Raw genomic sequence first — 17,623 nt, 5'->3', positions numbered from 1 at the left:
AAGTAACGCTACTCCAACAAAAGCTATTTATATGTTTGTTTATATTGTGCAGAGCACATACCTCAGGTTATGTGTTCCACTTCCAATACATTTATCTTTGAATTTTGCTGATAGATATAAATCTAAGGCTGGTGAAGCAAAGTTGTAGGAATGTTCTCTTTGGTAAAAAGAAAAAGGGACAAAGCATCAAACACAAACAAACCCAAGGCACTCTTCAGTGTTTAATGTGACTGAATTTGTATTCGCTATAAATGATCACATTGTAAACTTTCTCAACACTGAAAGGTCAGACATGTTGATAATTATTATACATATTAATATTGAATCAATATTCAAAAGGCAATACATTGTCATTATTAAGTCAATATTCTACCAACAATGGACATAATGATACCACACAGATACATTTTTCAGTGTTTGTTGTTGCTGTTTGTGTTTAGATGCCAGTCTTCCATGTCATGCTGAAGGACTCGTGTACAGCGATAGACAGCGATGTAGCATTCACAATCAGCTCCTAGAGAGACAGAGAGGACACAATAATTTCATCTTCCTTTTATTTTATTTGATACATTATACATTCATACAAGCATGTATATGAGTGAGCTTGTATAGATCTGTTATTTTTTAGGCTTGCTAGCCCCTCCTATGTCCAGCTTTGAGGGTTTGTGTAAACACAGACATTGAAGACAAACGTGAATTCCCATAGACAGTTTGAAGGTTTGTGTAAACACAAACATGTGTAAACACAAACATTGAAGACAAACGTGAGGACGCAAATTAATCGAATGAGATCGATGTATGATGACGTGTGATGATAAGAGCGCCCCTCACTTCACACAGGTGTGATTTTTGCTATATATCCTACAACAAAGTATATAGGGCTCATCATGGCCCTAACTGTGCAGATCAGCTTCTTCCCCGTTCAGAAAATGGTGAAGGAGATGAATGGTAAAGGAGATGAATGGATCCTCTTGCAATGGCAAGTGGCTTATTCAATTCCACATGCTCTATCTCTCCCTCCTCACTTCTCCATCACTTCCTTCCCATCCTTATTTCAATGCACCTTTTTCACGTATCCTTCCTTCCCTCAGTCTGCTATTTAGTCTATTGTAATTCTCCATTTCGTCTGTCAGCTCTCTCTCACTCTCTCTCTCTCTCTCTCTGTGTGTCACACACGCGCAGGCGCGCACGCACGCACGCACGCACGCACGCGCGCACGCACGCACGCACGCACGCACGCACGCACGCACGCACCCACTCCCACACACACACACACACACACACACACACACACACACACACACACACACACACACACACACACACACACACACACACACACACACACTTATGTCATTGTGACTTCCTTCCTCCACCCCTCCGTCTCCCCCACCCGTCCGCCTCCCCCCCACATCTATCTGTCTGTCCTCTGGCTGAGAGGTATAAATCTATGTCTTCTGGCCATCCTCTCCAGTGATTATTTATGGAGTTGGTGCAGCTATCACTTTTCACGCCACTGATAAGTGCGGTGAGTACAGTACACAGCCGGGACAAGGGTGTTTCATCATTGCCCTGATGGGGAGAGAGGGAACAAATGTCATGGCTTTCAAACTACCTACCACCTACCACCTCCTCCTCCTCCTCCCCCTGAGCTCTCCTTCTAGCGAAGTGTTTCAATCCCTTCTAATAGTCCACTTTTAGTACCCTTCCCTCGACAAATAAATTAGGAAAATAAAATAAATAACATCCCCAAATAACATCCCCCTTCCTTCCTGCTCAGGCTGTGAATGTACATGTATGGAGCTCTGGTAGCATGTATAGTGTTTAGGATAATGTATGTTAATAAGTCTATGAGCTGGAGGGGCTGCATGGGGAGCCCCTCTACTTCCCTCCCCAGTGAAGTGAACACCTTTTTTTGCTCGGCTCAAGGTAAACAGCCCCAACCAGCCCACTAAACATTTCAGAGGCTGACGTGCACAGAGCCTTGAATCAGTGAACATCCGTAACGCTACAGGCCCTGGCGGCATCACGGGCCGTCTCCTCAGAGCATGCGAGAGTCTGCAGACCAGCTGGCGGGAGTGTTTGCTGATATCGTCAAACACTCTTTCTCCCAGGCTGTTGTTCCCGCAGGCTTCAAGATGTCCACCATTGTGCCTGTCCCCAAACAGTCCAAGGTAACATGTCTGAATGCCGGGAAACCTGTTAACCGTCACCTCCCTTAATGTTTTGAGATGTTGTGAGAGACTAGCTCCATGTTGTCTGCCATGCCACCCAAGGCAATGTGCATATCTTCAAAACAATTCTTTGTGTGTTCTACTCTTGGCAGGATACTGGACTTCCTGTCAGGCCAGGTGGTGAGACTGTAAGAATGGTCAGCGAGCGTCATATGAGATCCACAGACCCTCAACACGGGGATTCCCGGAACACACACGACTGCGTGGCTACACACAGCTCAAATCATCAAGCATCAAACTACTGGTGAAGGGCCTGATCATCAACAACAACTTAAGTGCGACCGAAGGTCGCAGATAACTATGAAATATTGCATTTTTGTCACATAACCCACAATTCCTGTCACTCTGTCATGAAGTCGCAATTCCCGTCACACAGCCCAGGCATCACGTAACATCAGCCCCCTGGTCACCCCAAGTTAGAGCCCGCTGCAGTGGTGTCCAATCCGAACTTAACCGAATGCAAAAATTTCTAACCCAACGATATCTGGTTTGTAAAGCCATATATCACTGATATGTGGGTTGTAAGGCCAAATAGATCCTGTCTCGTCCTGAAGACAAAGCTGCATAGCAAATGCAGCTAGCTCTCTAAACCTCTTCGGATTCTTCTTTATGGTTCACTAGATCAGGGGTTCTCAACCCGTGGGTCACGACCCCCTGGGGGGTCGCCAAATAATTTTGGGGGGTCCCCCCCCAAAAAAAAAATCATTGCAACTGAATAGCTGGAAAATGGAAATTAAGAGTTTTCATAGTACTCATAGTAGGCTACATGCATACACTTTCCTGATTATATCTGGTTTCAGTTTTTATGATTTTATGATGATTTATTTATGATGATTTTTTATTTTCTCTATTATTAAGGTTATTGTAGAGGTCAATTTGTATTGAGGGTGGGGAGGGGCAGGGCGGGGGTCGCGAGACATGGCCAAAGCATTGGCCAAAGCATTTGGCTGGGGGTCCCGAGCCAAAAACGTTGAGAACTAGATGCGTGTCATGATGACGATGCCAGCCAACTGAGACGTGTATATTAGGTTTCTACACTAGTCTGATTTTAGCGCTGGATATTGCTGTTGTCTCCATACATGGAGCTATAGGTTGTCTCCATATATGGAGCTCTGTGAAAATGTGAAAACGTTAATTTAAAGGGGAATTTCTTCCTAACCGTTTTTTTAACAAAATCATGTTGATAATATGTATATTGATCAACAAAAATATATTAAAAAAAAAAACATATAGGGCGCTGGTCCTTTAAGAAAAGCATAGGAGGGGTCTAACCTCAGCACAGGAAGAGTGCAGCAACAACACTGCATGGACTAACCTGTCATATCATCTATAGAACAGATGTAAACAAAAAGTAAAACAAATTGAATATTAGTTCTAGCGGTTGATCCACCCGGACGGTAAATCCGCTAATTTGGTATAGAACGCTCTGCATGTTTTTTTTGTTTGTTTTTTCAATGACGAATGGATATGTTTCTTCATATACGGTAAGAAAACAGCTTGTGTGAAACTCTCCTTTAAAAAAAGAAGAAAAAAAAGTATAAAAAAAATGTTCCATACATGGGCATTCCCAGCTGATACCCTAATACAATCCCTGTTATGCCCATATATGGAGATCCTTGACCCATAAGCCCATATATGGGAATGCCAATTAGAAAATATGATCATATTGTGACAGTCTCATGATAACCACTGTGGTTGCCGCAAAGGTCACAGTTAACTATGGAATCATGCATTTCCCGTCAGTCAGTCAGTGTATCACTCAAAATCCCCATACATGGGGAAAGCCCCATATATGGTGCCCAGGTCTCGTGCCTAGGTCTCGTGACATCGCACGCGGCCCTTTAGGGCGACGTCGCTTCTCGCCCCCAGTGGTGTATACTATGTTGGTTCCATTGGACCATTCTGGAACACAATCAATCGATTGTGAAAATGAACACGGTGAAAATGAACGCGACCCACCCATCTGACTCATGCTGAAGTGGTTGGCTGTGAACAATTTTTAAAGTGGCCCTTTCAAGTGGGCCCTGATCCAGAAGAGGTTGGCAACCGCTGGCCTAAAGGGATGAGGTCTGACGACCAAGGAGCTGATTGGTGACTACAGGAAGCAGAAGGGAGTGTTGCAGATGGCCCAGCACATCACCGGAGGTTAGCTTCCCTCCCCCCAGGACATAGTGTTAAGTGGCTCATCAAAGACACTTACTGCTCCAGCCGCAAACAGTTCACGCTGCTACCATCAGGCAGGTAATAACACGGTATAAAATGCCTGACAAACACACTAAGGGACCGTTTCAACATCCAAGCCATCAGGCTGCTTTTCGTGATGTATTCTATTTGCAAAAGAAACTGAGGTACTGTACTCTATCCTTATTATTTAAATCGTGGGTAGCTTGTAGAAAATATTTTGTTTTACACCTGTAAGTTTTGATGAGACAGATGAAGTGACGTAAAGTTAAAGTTGAGTTGAGTTCAGATAGTCACGTTCTGCCCATTAGATTCTGCCATATTTTTCCCCCGACTTAAACGTCAAGGCTGAATGATGGAGAGGTTTTAGATGACCACCTTTTCACTTGCTGTCTCCGGTCTTCTAAGCCGTAACTCATATTCATTACAAAACAACAAGGTGACCGCTGCATGACGGCAGTGGTTAGACAGCAGTGAACTGAACCAAAGGCACAGCAAGGGGAAGTGGGTTGAACCTGGGTATTGTTGACATTTGTTTGACATGGAAATATTCAATGAACTGGGCGGGCGATAACAATACAGCTAGGGGTACGTGACTGTTGTGGAAATTGGGACAACAGTCTGTAATGCTCTTATCCACATCAAGGGGATCATATCTGCAGTGGAAAAAGTAAAGCTCAGTAGAGCTGAGCTCGAATTACTTTCTCACTGACTAGGAATGGTAAAAGGAGCATTAGATTATGTATTTGTTAAAGATGGAGTGCCACGATTTTTTTCCACCCTAAAACATGATCATCAGGTATTATTATAATATAAGGAGGAAGAACTTTTTCCAAAAAGTGTACAGTATTTGTTAAAATCATGCTTTTATGTGGACACGCCCACCAGTTCATTAAGTATGCCTGGTTTGCCTGGTGGGTGGTGATGGGTGGTGATCCACCTGAACTGAAGCCGCACCCACAGCTGTAGTTGATGAGACAGCTATATACAGACTTATAGCATGTCATGTAGACAGCACAATAAGTGCATTGTATGTAGTCATAGCACTTCATAGTATATATGTACAGCATAGTATAGCACATATGTGTAGTTTATATGTATAGTGTCATTATATAGATATGTTCTAGTTATAGTTTATATGTATAGTGTCATTATATAGATATGTTCTAGTCACGGTCTTAGCTTACGCATGTTTCGCGATAAATGCATTTTGTTACATATGTGATGTATTCCCATGCTTTTTGTTCTTGCCTATTGTAAGTCGCTCTGGATTAAGAGCGTCTGCTAAATGCCTAAATTGTAAATTGTAAATTGTAGTTGTATGATAAAGGGGGAGGGGTTAGGGGAGGGGCTGATAATGTGATGTCACTATATTACTGTTTATTTCATTGGCCCGTTTGACTGTCAAGGGTTCAGCCTCCAGGAAGAAACCCTAAATACAAAGTTAATACACCATTGCACATAAACGACTCCAGGGTGTCTAATGAAGTACTGTCACCTCATAGACACGTGAAAAACTGGAAAATACAAAAATTGTGGCACTCCATCTTTAAAATAATTAACCTCCCACCACAAGGCTTTCCACGGAAATGTCTGGTTTCTATCACTGGTCAATGTTCAGATCCAGTCTATACCCCGCCCACTGTATTTGGTAATTTGCATACATACAAACATGTACTGTACGTATACTTCCCCCCCAAAAAATCTGCTCTAGAGCAGATCCACAAATTACAAAGTGAATGGATCCCAGCCCAATCCACTATAGGACAATGCCATCATCCATCACAATGTTTTGATGTGCCCGTAGTGATGTCAAAAATGTATAATAATACATATAGCAACTATATGTACCCAGCCAAAATGTACCCCATCTGACCTGAGTAACAAGGTTGTGACTGTAGGCCTCTAGCATGTGCGGTCTACCATCCTTGTCAGTCAGGATCACCTCCTTGATCTCCACAGTGCCTGCCCCCCACACTTTCACAATACCAAGGAGCAAGCGGTCTGCTTCAGAGAGGCCGTTAAACTCCACATGATTGGTCAAGTTGTTCTGGAAGTGAGGAAAGATTTAGGGAGATGGAGAGAAAACAAAAAAACACTACAAAACTGAAAAACGTTCATAAAGAGAATATGCAAGGATAATCAACGTATGAATTAAAAACAACAACAAATAAAAAATAAACAGTATGAAGCACTACAGATAGGGAGAACATGACATCCCGCACAAATTAGTGACTCATATAGAAAACAGGCTTGCAACACTACATGTCATCATTGGAAGGGTAATTAGTGTAATATCATGGCGAAAATGTCAAAAACCTTGAGTAGTGTGTCAAATTGAGTTCCCTTGCATTCTTTGATAGCATGGTGGGTCAAAAATGAAGCAATCTCCTGTTCTTTAACACTGTTGCACCAAAAAGTTAAACATGCCAGGTGATTAAAGGTGATGTCCCAGACCCCATAAGGCAGAAATGTCCATCCCTATGGGCGACGGTCACTTTACTGAACGGTGGTGATTGGCTGCGCATCCGAGCAGCCCGTGTTTTTCTAAGGTAGACGAGGTCCACACTCCCTTGCCTCTATGGATAATACACCTCTGGCTGCTCCTTACATGCAACTGGAAATTGGCCGAAGGGTGGTGCTTGTGTAAAAGCAATGGGGTCAAAACAATTGATAGGGCTCATCCTGGAATCAGATGACGATTTCACACTTGCTCTGGATAAAGGCATCTGCTAAATTCCTAAATTGAAATTAATGTGTGCTCAGAAAGTTTCATGGTAATCTGCTCATTATAGATTTTGATACATTATTTGTGCAAGTGGATATTCTGGTCTCATGATATGGTACACAGCAAACTCCACTGCAACGTACTGCAGATGTACGTAGAACTTTAAATCTTTTGAGATATGGTGTTTGGATCAAATAAGTTAACATATTTACTGATAGTGCTTTCCTTAGAGCCCCACCTATATCAGTTCCAAAAAATATATACAAATATTTTTACTTTTAGAATCATAATTATTCAATTTCATTACATTGCTGTTTTTTTGTGAGAGCAGGATATATTCAACAGTGAAGATAAAGAAATGTGAGGAAGGAAAAAAATAGGTTAGGTCAAAACCAAGACATTCATTATACTGACAACGTGTTTCAGTAGAGACAAGTACCCACTACCCACTGCCAAGTAGATTAATTTCAATCTCTTTCATTGAATTACAATTCATGTTTGACTGTCTTGTTCTCAATCATTCATTTTATAGTCAGGAATTTTGTCTTCATATACTGAATAGAGCTTAATAGTGCCTTCAGTCTACTTTTGCATGTCATTACACTTCAATGAAATGTCCATACATTTTAAAATAAGATAATTTGATATACAGTTGGGAGATTTAAATTGTCCCTATTCATGCCTTGTTCTATCGTAGTTGCATGCAGGTGTCATGCAACGGAAATACAAGCTTACAGCACGTTGTTCTGTGACCTGTTGTGATTTGCTATTTTTGGCATGCAACACTATTTCTCTCAGGGAAATAGTCCCCATAATGTATATTTGTTAGATTCTACTGTACTTGTGGGGACATTTGGCCCACACAAGTATAATAATACGCACACACAAGCACACAAAAGACACATAGGCAGACACATCCACTCAGCTCTCCAAAATGGCATAGACTCTGCTAGTCTGCAAGGCAGCATTGGCATCATTGGCCAAATTATCCTCATCTTCTCACATTTGCTTGTTCCAGACCTGCACACGTGCACGCACGCACGCACACACGCACGCACGCACGCACGCACGCACGCACGCACACTTTCCTTTCTCTCTGTCTCTCTCTTGCCGTCAGGCGGTGGATCTGTTTTATCTCCGTGTGAAATTGCTTTGGAATGAGCCTGATGGTAGGCAGAGGACAGCCACAGATGTTTGGCTTTGGTTGCTGAATACGGTTGAGCATGTGTGTGCGCATTGGCGTGTGCTGTGTGTGCACGCACGCGTGTGTGTGCATGTGTGTGTGTGTGTGTGTGTGTGTGTGTGTGTGTGTGTGTGCGTGTGCGTGTGCGCGTGCGCGCGTGCGTGCATGCGTGCGTTTGGCAAAGCAGTAAGCACAGAGTTCCAATTAGTCCCAGTGGTAGAGACTTTCTGTCCCAAGGTGAGATCAAACCGTGTCTTGGTGAACACTGCTGGCTTCTCTGGAAGCAACCCATATTAGACTCAAACAACACCGGAGCCTGCTTGTTTCCATCATCTCGCACATGTATGTTGTACATAGGAGGGTGAAATTAATGCACATAATGCTCATATCTTACTTCGCCATGCATGCATTGATTCTGACAAACTTGATTCTTGATTCATCATGCCAATTGGTTATGGAATAAAATAAATATCACTTTATTCTTTGTGGAGTTTCACAATAATACCACTCTGTGCCAAGCCTCTGTGCAGCTGACAAATGACAGGCCCAAATGATTTGGACCAATTAAGTGTTTAACCCACATACTTTCCATAGTTACTAGTTAGACTTAATTTTCTCAGCATTTAAACATTTTGTTTAACCAAGGGTGTATAATCCTTCCTACACTACTAGGAGCAGTCAGATACCGCTAATACCAGTAAGACACCTGAGGGCGAGGTCGCGTACACGCATCTGCATAGGTGACAGCAGACTGCTGGGCGAGCGATGGCGCTTTGGCATGGGGGGTCAGATTAACATATGGAATTAATTCTGTAGTGGCCATATATGGAGCGCGTCTTGAGTGTACAGGGTTTGATGTGGTCAGATCAACATATGGAATGTCAGAACAGGTAAGCTCCATATATGGAGATCTAAGGGTGGCAGCGGGGGCAGTGTCTTGAGTGCACAGGGTTTGATGAGGGCCCAGTTAGTGCTGGGCCTTAATTTCCGTGCCTGTTGAGAACTCTGGTTTTCGCCGGCTGCCGGGCGCGGCTGCACTAATAACTTTGGGGCAGGCCCATCTAGAGTTTAAATGGACATGTATCAGTCAAAAGGGAGACATTGAAGAGGAAGGATGGATGGGGAAGGATCAACATATGGAATCAGAACAGGTCAGCTATATATATGGACAGGCATGACCATATATGGTCATACCTGGGGTGACCAACCAAACGACTGACTGACTGACTGACTGCACAATTTCATGGTAAATAACTGCAATTGAAAACTGTGACATTTCACACAATCATTTGTAAAATACTACATATTTACTAGATGACTTGGATTGTGGTTTTAATATCCTTTTCAACAATTCCTCATTCATTCGTTTGATTTGAATGCATGAGGAGAGACTCAAGGTGCTGGCCTTTGTACTCACCGATGCTGCTGTGAAGGAGGTCAAGAGATATGCTCCATTCTCATATGTGTCTGAGGAGAAAAGATAAGTGTTGGTTAGCAATATAGAGGGACGAGAAAAAAAATGAGATATTGACGGAATAAGTATAGGAGTGGGAGGTGATAGATTAGAATAAGTAATGAGTGAGGAGAGACTGGGTGAGTGAAGGACTGCACAGTAAAATCCAGTATAGTGTTTGTTTGTTAGTTTGTTCTGACAATGAATCAAGATAGACTAAAAGAGAAATTGGTACTACATCGTAAGAACAAAACAAGACAAAAACCACACACAAGCACTCATTAAACAAAAGCATTGGTAATAGAGCTCAGTGAAGTTCTTTGCTGGATCAGGGGGTGCATACTTTTGTTAGACATACTAACAGTCCGAAAGGCTTTAGTTCGACAACACCGCCGCTCCCGGCATGCGCTGCCGGTCACAACTACAGTAACACGTGCTGCGGGTTAAAACTCACCCGTGGCTCCCGACATGCGCGGCAGGTTAAAACCAACCCTTGGCAGGTTAAAACTAAACTGTGGCTCCTGACATACATTGCAGGTTAAAACTAACCCATGACAGGTTAAAACTAAACCATGTAATTCTGTGAGATTAGGTTTAGGGTATTCTCATTCTCTCCGTTCTTGGCATCTCTTCACTTCACCTCAGTGTTCTCAGAGTAAGGTGTTTCACCTCAGTGTTCTCAGAGTAAGGTGTTTCACCTCAGTGTTCTCAGAGTAAGGTGTTTCACCTCAGTGTTCTCAGAGTAAGGTGTTTCCCATGCGTTTCCCTCTACTCAGTGTTCTCAGAGTAAGGTGTTTCCCATGCGTTTCCCTCTACTCAGTGTTCTCAGAGTAAGGTGTTTCCCATGCGTTTCTCTCTCCTCTAAGAAAACAGAGGGAGCTTCTGCTTCCCTTGAGTTCCTGGATTTAGTCTCATTGCAAACATCTCTGCCAAATCGACATACAGTTGGGTGCCACCGATATTGTCCCTTATCATTTGACCCATTTAGGCCTGACCTCAAAATTATTCTGAAATAAATATTTTCACGATCTTTCAAAAATAGCAGACCTACAAGCTCGTAGCGCGCCACTCGGTGGCGCGCTATGAGCTTGTAGATCTGCTATTTTTCAATAGCTAAATTATAACATAATGTTTAAAACACCAAAAGGGGTTCCCGCCCAAAATGGGTTAACTGTCCTTTTGCGCAGATCACGCAAACCTCAGCAAAAAGAAAAGGACAATATCGATGGCCTCCAACTGTAATTATAACCCTGCTCGGTCACCTCAACTATGCCATGATGATCATCCCTCAAGCCAGATATTTTGGTCCTATTGCTGAGGATGGCAGCCGCTTTGCCTGACCGCATCGTCCTAGACAAAATTGTACAAGGTTTCTTTTCATTTTGAAATGGAATGTCGCTCTTCATCACTCAGTCACAAGACACCCAGCTGTACACTGAGGCTGCCATGGTTGTCATCCATTGATGTCAGGACTTCTTATTGGCTACATCCAAACGCTCTGATTACAATACTTAACCCCAACATTCCACTCTACCCTCGAAACCATGTTCCTATATAGTGCCGAAGTCCTGACGTCACTCGCTCATCCCCTGGTTCACGGAAGTAATTTCTCTATGGAGAATAACATGTGGTCATCTTAAAATCGTTTCATATAAGCATTGTGGTCCAAAAATAAACAATCTGTCTCTGCGTTATTGGTAGGGAGGTGTCTCTGTATCGTTTGCAACAGTCAGTCACTATTATGATACAGTCTGTTTCTAGCGAAAATGTAACTAATTCAGTAGCAGTAACAGTAGCGTTTTCTCTCTGATTCTTCATATCCAGTGAAACGGCCAGGATGACATGTTTATTTTTCAAACTGGGCTCTACACACCCTCCATCAACCTAGTCCCCATATATGGGGGACATGGGGAGAGCAACGGACTTGAACTCATGCTTCCTTCATGCCTGAGTGTCCAAGTTGCTCCTTTACACCTGACAGGGGGGAGTTTTCCAAAATAATTATTAAAAGAATATAAGTTATAATATAACAGTAAATGAAAAAGCACAGCCCCCTCACGTATTAGGAGGGCAGTATCAGTCACCAGAAAAAAGGTTGGGTGTTTTCGATGAATCTATCATGGTTACAATTGATTTTTAAGTTATAATGGGTTTGTACACGAAGGGCAGCTAAAATGAATATCAAATATATAATTACTGAATCAAGTAACTTAAAAACCGCCTGGGTGTAGACGATAAAATGACCAAAAGTTTTTTTGAAAGTGAAATATCTCTTTTACAAATCATCAGGGATATCTTCAAAGCCCGACAACCTCATCTTCAATTTCAAGTACTGGACAACTTGGACTCACTCATCCTATATTCCTATTCCACTTTGATTCATACTTGAGCATATTCAAGCCTCTTTCCCACTACATTAATTCAAGAATTGCACTTAAAGCTTTTCCACAAAATCCACTCTTCATTTTAGAGATGAGATAAACCGCCATATACTCTTGCTTTCACCATCACTTCCGTCAAGTCCAGTAAGAAAAAAAAGAGCCCATGCAGTTTCTGTAACTTGCCTCCTCTGTCATCCCTCAGTCTGTCTATATCTCTTCCTCTTGTTGTGTCCGAACACAAACAGGCCTTTCATAGAGAAGAGATGCTCCTCACACGCCACTTCAGAGACTGTGTGTGTGTGTGTGTGTGTGTGCGCGCGTGCGTGCGTGCGTGCGCGCGTGCGTGCGTGCGTGCGTGCGTGCGTGCGTGCGTGCGTGCGTGCGCACACACACATGAGTGCGGGTGTGTGTGGGTGGGTGTGCGTGCGAAAGACTGCACAGTACTGTAGCTCAATGTGTCTCAGTGATAAAATCAATGAGTACATTTATGCGCAGTCAACTCCAGATACTACCTCATGCCCATGTTAAGGTCAGATCCAGGAAAAGATGTTTATACAGTATATAGCCTACTGTATGCGTCTTATCTGACATAGCCCCCCACACCAATGAACTGAACACTATAGCGTGAGGAACAAACTTCGACTTGGTATGACTGTATCATGCAAAAGTAGTAAACATTTTGAAGGTGGTTAAGTGAAGTCTGTGTTTTATAAATATTATTATTTACCCAATGAAAATGATTAACAAGTGCTTGTGAATAACTATATTGGATCTACTGGAACACTAATATGCCATTTCTTCAGAAGTATTTGTGTTGGACAGCCAAACAGCGATGACATTCTGAATATCGCCATGACAGCACAACAGTACATACTGTAGATTAGAACACATAAATACAGTCTCAGCTGTGAGGCAGAAACCTCATATCTCTTTATTTTCTCTCATAAAATAAGGCCCTACTTTGTTACACTACAGTGTCACACAAAAAGTAGCAAAAACATAGCCAATCTACAAGCTCACAACGCAATTTTGGACATACAAGGTTTCCACCCGACATTTGTCATTATTGTGACATGAGACATCTCAGCTACTGCAAACCTACAACTGAAATAGGATTATGTGAGCGCCCCAAATCATATTGTTGCATAAACCTCAATGGAAATCCATAAAATATCCGTCTGTATAATGTAACATTATAATATAATATATATAATATATAATGCAGAACATGGAGTTGAACTTTAATGGCGTGCGCGCGTGCGTGCGTGTGTGTTACCTAATACATACCAATTCCCTCTCCGTCATCCCAGAAGAGTGAACCCTGGGCAGTTGCAATGTCGCTGAGGGCAACGATCAACCCTAAAGGATTCCTCCGACTAAGCGGCAGAGAGAGAAAGAGAGGGGAGTGAAGGGTAGGGGAAGGTGACAGGGTTATAGCAGACTGCTGAAGGACGATACCCCAGTGAATGTGTGTGCATTGCAGTACAGTACATGGTGGAGGTATATTTATCCCTTTTCCTGAGGACAGACACCTTGACATTCCTTATGTGGAGATGTACCTGATCCCATAGTGTACTGTCACCTGGGGGGGATGCAGGCACCTAACACACACACACACACACACACACACACACACACACACACACACACACACACACACACACACACACACACACACACACACACACACACACACACACACACACACACACACACACCTAACACACTGCATTGACCTGTATTGTGTGTTGGTCTCTGGTTTCTGCCATGGCAGGATGTATCCTCCTCTGACATGAAGGTTGATATGGTCCAGAGGTGTTGGCATGGTAACCCACCCGGGCTTACCCACAGCCTTGGCCTGAGAGCCATTAACATAATGACACGATTACACACAGTGTTCAATATGACAATATTACACACAGTAAATGAGCTTTGTGTCAGATAACACACCATCTAACTATTGACAATTTAGTGAAGGTAAAATAAAATGTGTTGTGTATTATTATTAGTTTAATCACTGATACAACATGGGAGAGCCACTTGAAGTTAATAGAGCGAACCGCATTTATTTAATACAACCCCAACATGTTTCGACCTGGAGCGGTCTTCATCAAGGCTAAATAAATAAAGGTGGTCTCTTCAGTCACAGTGACCTTGACAACAGCACATTCTAATGATTGAATCATTGAATCTAAGTGGATGTTTGTGGAAAATGTGGAGAAAATATTGTTACGTTCCTAAGATATAAAGTTGCAACATCCGTCCATCCAGCAGCTTCGAATGCTGTCATGCATTGAATGAGACATTATCACGTTTAATCAGACTATTAATTGGTAGGTGAGATATATTGAAGTAGGTGAGATACTGACATACCAGTAGGTGTTTTGTCGTTATTCTGTACTATGTGTGTTGCCGATGGCTTTCTGGCTATAGTAGAAGTTGGGGCAAACGCCCAAAACACAATTTACTATTCTGTGCCTTTCAGCTCAAACTAACACACAGCTCAAGTTCACTTGAGACGGCACAAGTCTGTTGCGGTCAAAACAGTAGCCAATAGCCATCATCAACCCACAGAATAAAAACAAAACACCTACTCAGCTCGTCGGTAGGTGAGTATCTCACTGGTCTTGCATGGCCAGACTGTTGCCTCCTGCAATTTTCAAATGCCATACAGTCTCGGATACGGAAGCTTCCTCCCTACTTACGTTTCATCTTTACGGACATTACATTTATCGTAATCCTAATCAAAATCATGAATATATAGCTTGCAGCTTAGCAGAAATGTAAATAAAAATATATTTTAAAATACCTTTTCCGGAACGGAAATGACGAACAGATGCCAGCTTCTGTGTTCAGATTTCGGGAAGAGTTGTTCCAGACTCTATATAGCATTCGGAGATTGTGGAATAGTTGTCTGGCTACGCAAGACTAGTATCTCACCTACTTAGACCAATCAATAGTTTGATTAGCCGTGATAATGACCCATTCAGTGCTTTGACAGCATCCAAATGGTCCGTCCGATACGTACTGTATGGACAACAGACAAAACATGTGACACGTGCGTTGCCGGTCCAGACTCATTAGTACGATATACTATACTGTATGTACCTTTCCCCTCCTAATACTAGTCAGTCTGCCATTGAGCAGACGAGGATGTTTGTGCTGGATTGAGATATCGCCTTGGGACAGACGGATGTACAGAAAGACGGATTGACAAACAACCCAGAAACGTAACTCCACCAGCCACGGCTGTATACAAATATTGATCATCAATGTAACTTTGGTTGACTCACCGTGTGGTAGTCGTACCAGCGTGCATCAGGGATATAGCCTTCCACCTGTGTGACTCCCTGTCAATTGCAACATCACAGAGAACAAAATGAGTGTAGAGTACATATAGGGAGCCTTAGAGGAGTGCTTTTCAAAGTGGGAGACAGCAGGGAGGTCAACTCACAAGATTAGGGTTTCTTTTCTTTTTTTCCCCTATTTATTTTATTTTTTTTACAAACTTTCAAATTACAATGTGACGTCCTGCAACACGCTGTGAGCTTGTAGATCAGCTATTGTTCTGCCAGAGGCTATGGCAATATCTGGGATTCTTGGGATGGAATATTTTGGAACCCCTGCCATAGAGTACAGATGGACACATCACAACCAGTGTCTCTACACTGTGATGTCTAAAACGTGTGTCTTTGCGTGTGTGCATGCATGTATGTATGTAGTGTGTAGATATGAGTGTACCTGGTCCAGAGCAGGGGTGATGAGCAGAGCAGGTCCCCATAGGAACTGTTTGTGGATGTCCCATGTAGTTCTGTCATTCACAAACCTGAGGCCAAGAAAACAAACATACACACACATCTTCATTATATCCACTTCTGGGAAATTTCACTCATCCTCCATCCTGGAACTGATCATTGTTTCGACCCGCAGCCATGTGCTCAGAATTTAAATGGGGTGTAATGGAAACATTTTAAGGAATGATGCGGCCAAATAACCCTGACAGGCATGTGCCCAAAATCCTTAAATCCCGTCTCGGAGATTGTATTACTCTGTATCCACCGGGCAATGTGCCCATATTTATCAAGGTTTAAACATCTAAAGTGTTCATTTCTCTAATGTCTTCCTACGATCAACAATTTAGTGACTAAGGCATGTGGATTAATTCCTGCCTATGCCGATGATAAATGTTATAAAACATGTGTGGCAAATACATTCTAACAACTTTGAAATGTCCTTTGAAATGTATTAATGTTGATACTGCCGTTGAAACGTGCTGGAACAGTTAAGTACAGGCTCTGCATTAAGTGTTTTCAGCTGGGTATGGACCACAGGGCAATTTTTGCTGCATACTAATTACAAGAAAATATTGTATAGGATCTTACCATACGAGTGAAATATTCCCCTAGATAATGAATAATTTGATTAAGTGATGTAAGGCTTGAGCCTTACATTAAGAATAAAAAAGAGATAAAGTCTCTGTGCGCGCATAATTTATCTAATCATAAGCCTGATATATGTGCAGTATAAATAGTACTATAAGTCTAAAGATCATATTGTCTCTGTCGGATGGAAACCTCAAATGTTCAAAAAAACTGTTACTTTTCAGGATTCAAATTCAAAAATAGCTAAAGCAGCACAAGCTCAAAACCGTAAAACGTGTTTATTTGCGACACGTTTCGAGCTTGCAGATCTGCTACTTTTTATGCTTTAGTTTAGTGTTATGTGATGCTGTAGGCCTACTATGATCAAGTATAGGAAAACAAAAAAACACACAAATATAGAACATTTTATCATGGATAAGAGGTTTCTGCCCCCCGACAGCAACGATGTGTGTGTGATGTGTGTGCACTGTGGATGTAGGTGTGTGAGCGTTTCTGCGTGCGGTCCCTCACTCATGCAGCAGAGGTCTGACGACAGTGCTCCCATGGACATGAGCCTCAAACATCAGTGTGTAGAGGTAAGGAAGGAGTGTGTAACGGATGTTCAGAACATCACGGGACGCCTCAGCAAAGGTTGAATTCCACGAAACAGGATCTTGCCTCTGTTACTCAAACACACAACAAAAACAACAGTACGTCTATCAAAACAATGGAGGAAAAAAAAGCCCAAAACATTTTCCCATGTGGTTGTTATCCCCCCTCCGTATTATCCGTATTACATGCACTCGCACAAAAACATAATTCCCTACAAAAAGGACACAATAGGCAGAACATTTCCCCTGATAATTTGTTCTGCCACAAGACAAGCTCAAGCTGTGTGAATGAGCGCAACAATTATTGCCTATGTTAACCTCTGGGGACGTACTGTTCTTTCCACAGAGCTCATGTGACCTTGAAAAACGGTGGCTTACTGCCTACTCACTAGACCCTGACAGTGGTGGGTGTAAACAGAATGGTGAGCTGTAAATGTAACATAATAAACAGAATAAACCATACGCTCATTGCTTGACATTTCAACAATACA

The 17,623-nt window shown here is 42.4% G+C and overlaps 1 protein-coding gene across 1 annotated transcript in view; it reads right to left on the bottom strand.

Moving 5' to 3' along the window:
- Positions 1-436: 436 nt before the first annotated feature.
- si (sucrase-isomaltase) overlaps positions 437-17,623 on the bottom strand; it is a gene marked incomplete at both ends in the record, with an annotated part of 125,140 nt that continues 107,953 nt past the window's right edge. The window contains 8 exons of the mRNA XM_079513813.1: positions 437-514; positions 6,292-6,465; positions 9,744-9,793; positions 13,448-13,536; positions 13,897-14,018; positions 15,454-15,510; positions 15,902-15,986; positions 17,053-17,201. Of these exons, the coding sequence (XP_079369939.1) occupies positions 437-514; positions 6,292-6,465; positions 9,744-9,793; positions 13,448-13,536; positions 13,897-14,018; positions 15,454-15,510; positions 15,902-15,986; positions 17,053-17,201 (804 nt within the window). The remainder of the gene's footprint in view (positions 515-6,291; positions 6,466-9,743; positions 9,794-13,447; positions 13,537-13,896; positions 14,019-15,453; positions 15,511-15,901; positions 15,987-17,052; positions 17,202-17,623) is intronic.

The sequence above is a fragment of the Electrona antarctica genome (assembly GCF_951216825.1).
Source record: "Electrona antarctica genome assembly, chromosome: 11".
In the NCBI taxonomy this organism is placed as follows: Eukaryota; Metazoa; Chordata; class Actinopteri; order Myctophiformes; family Myctophidae; genus Electrona; species Electrona antarctica.
This window is presented reverse-complemented; position numbering and strand designations above follow the sequence as displayed.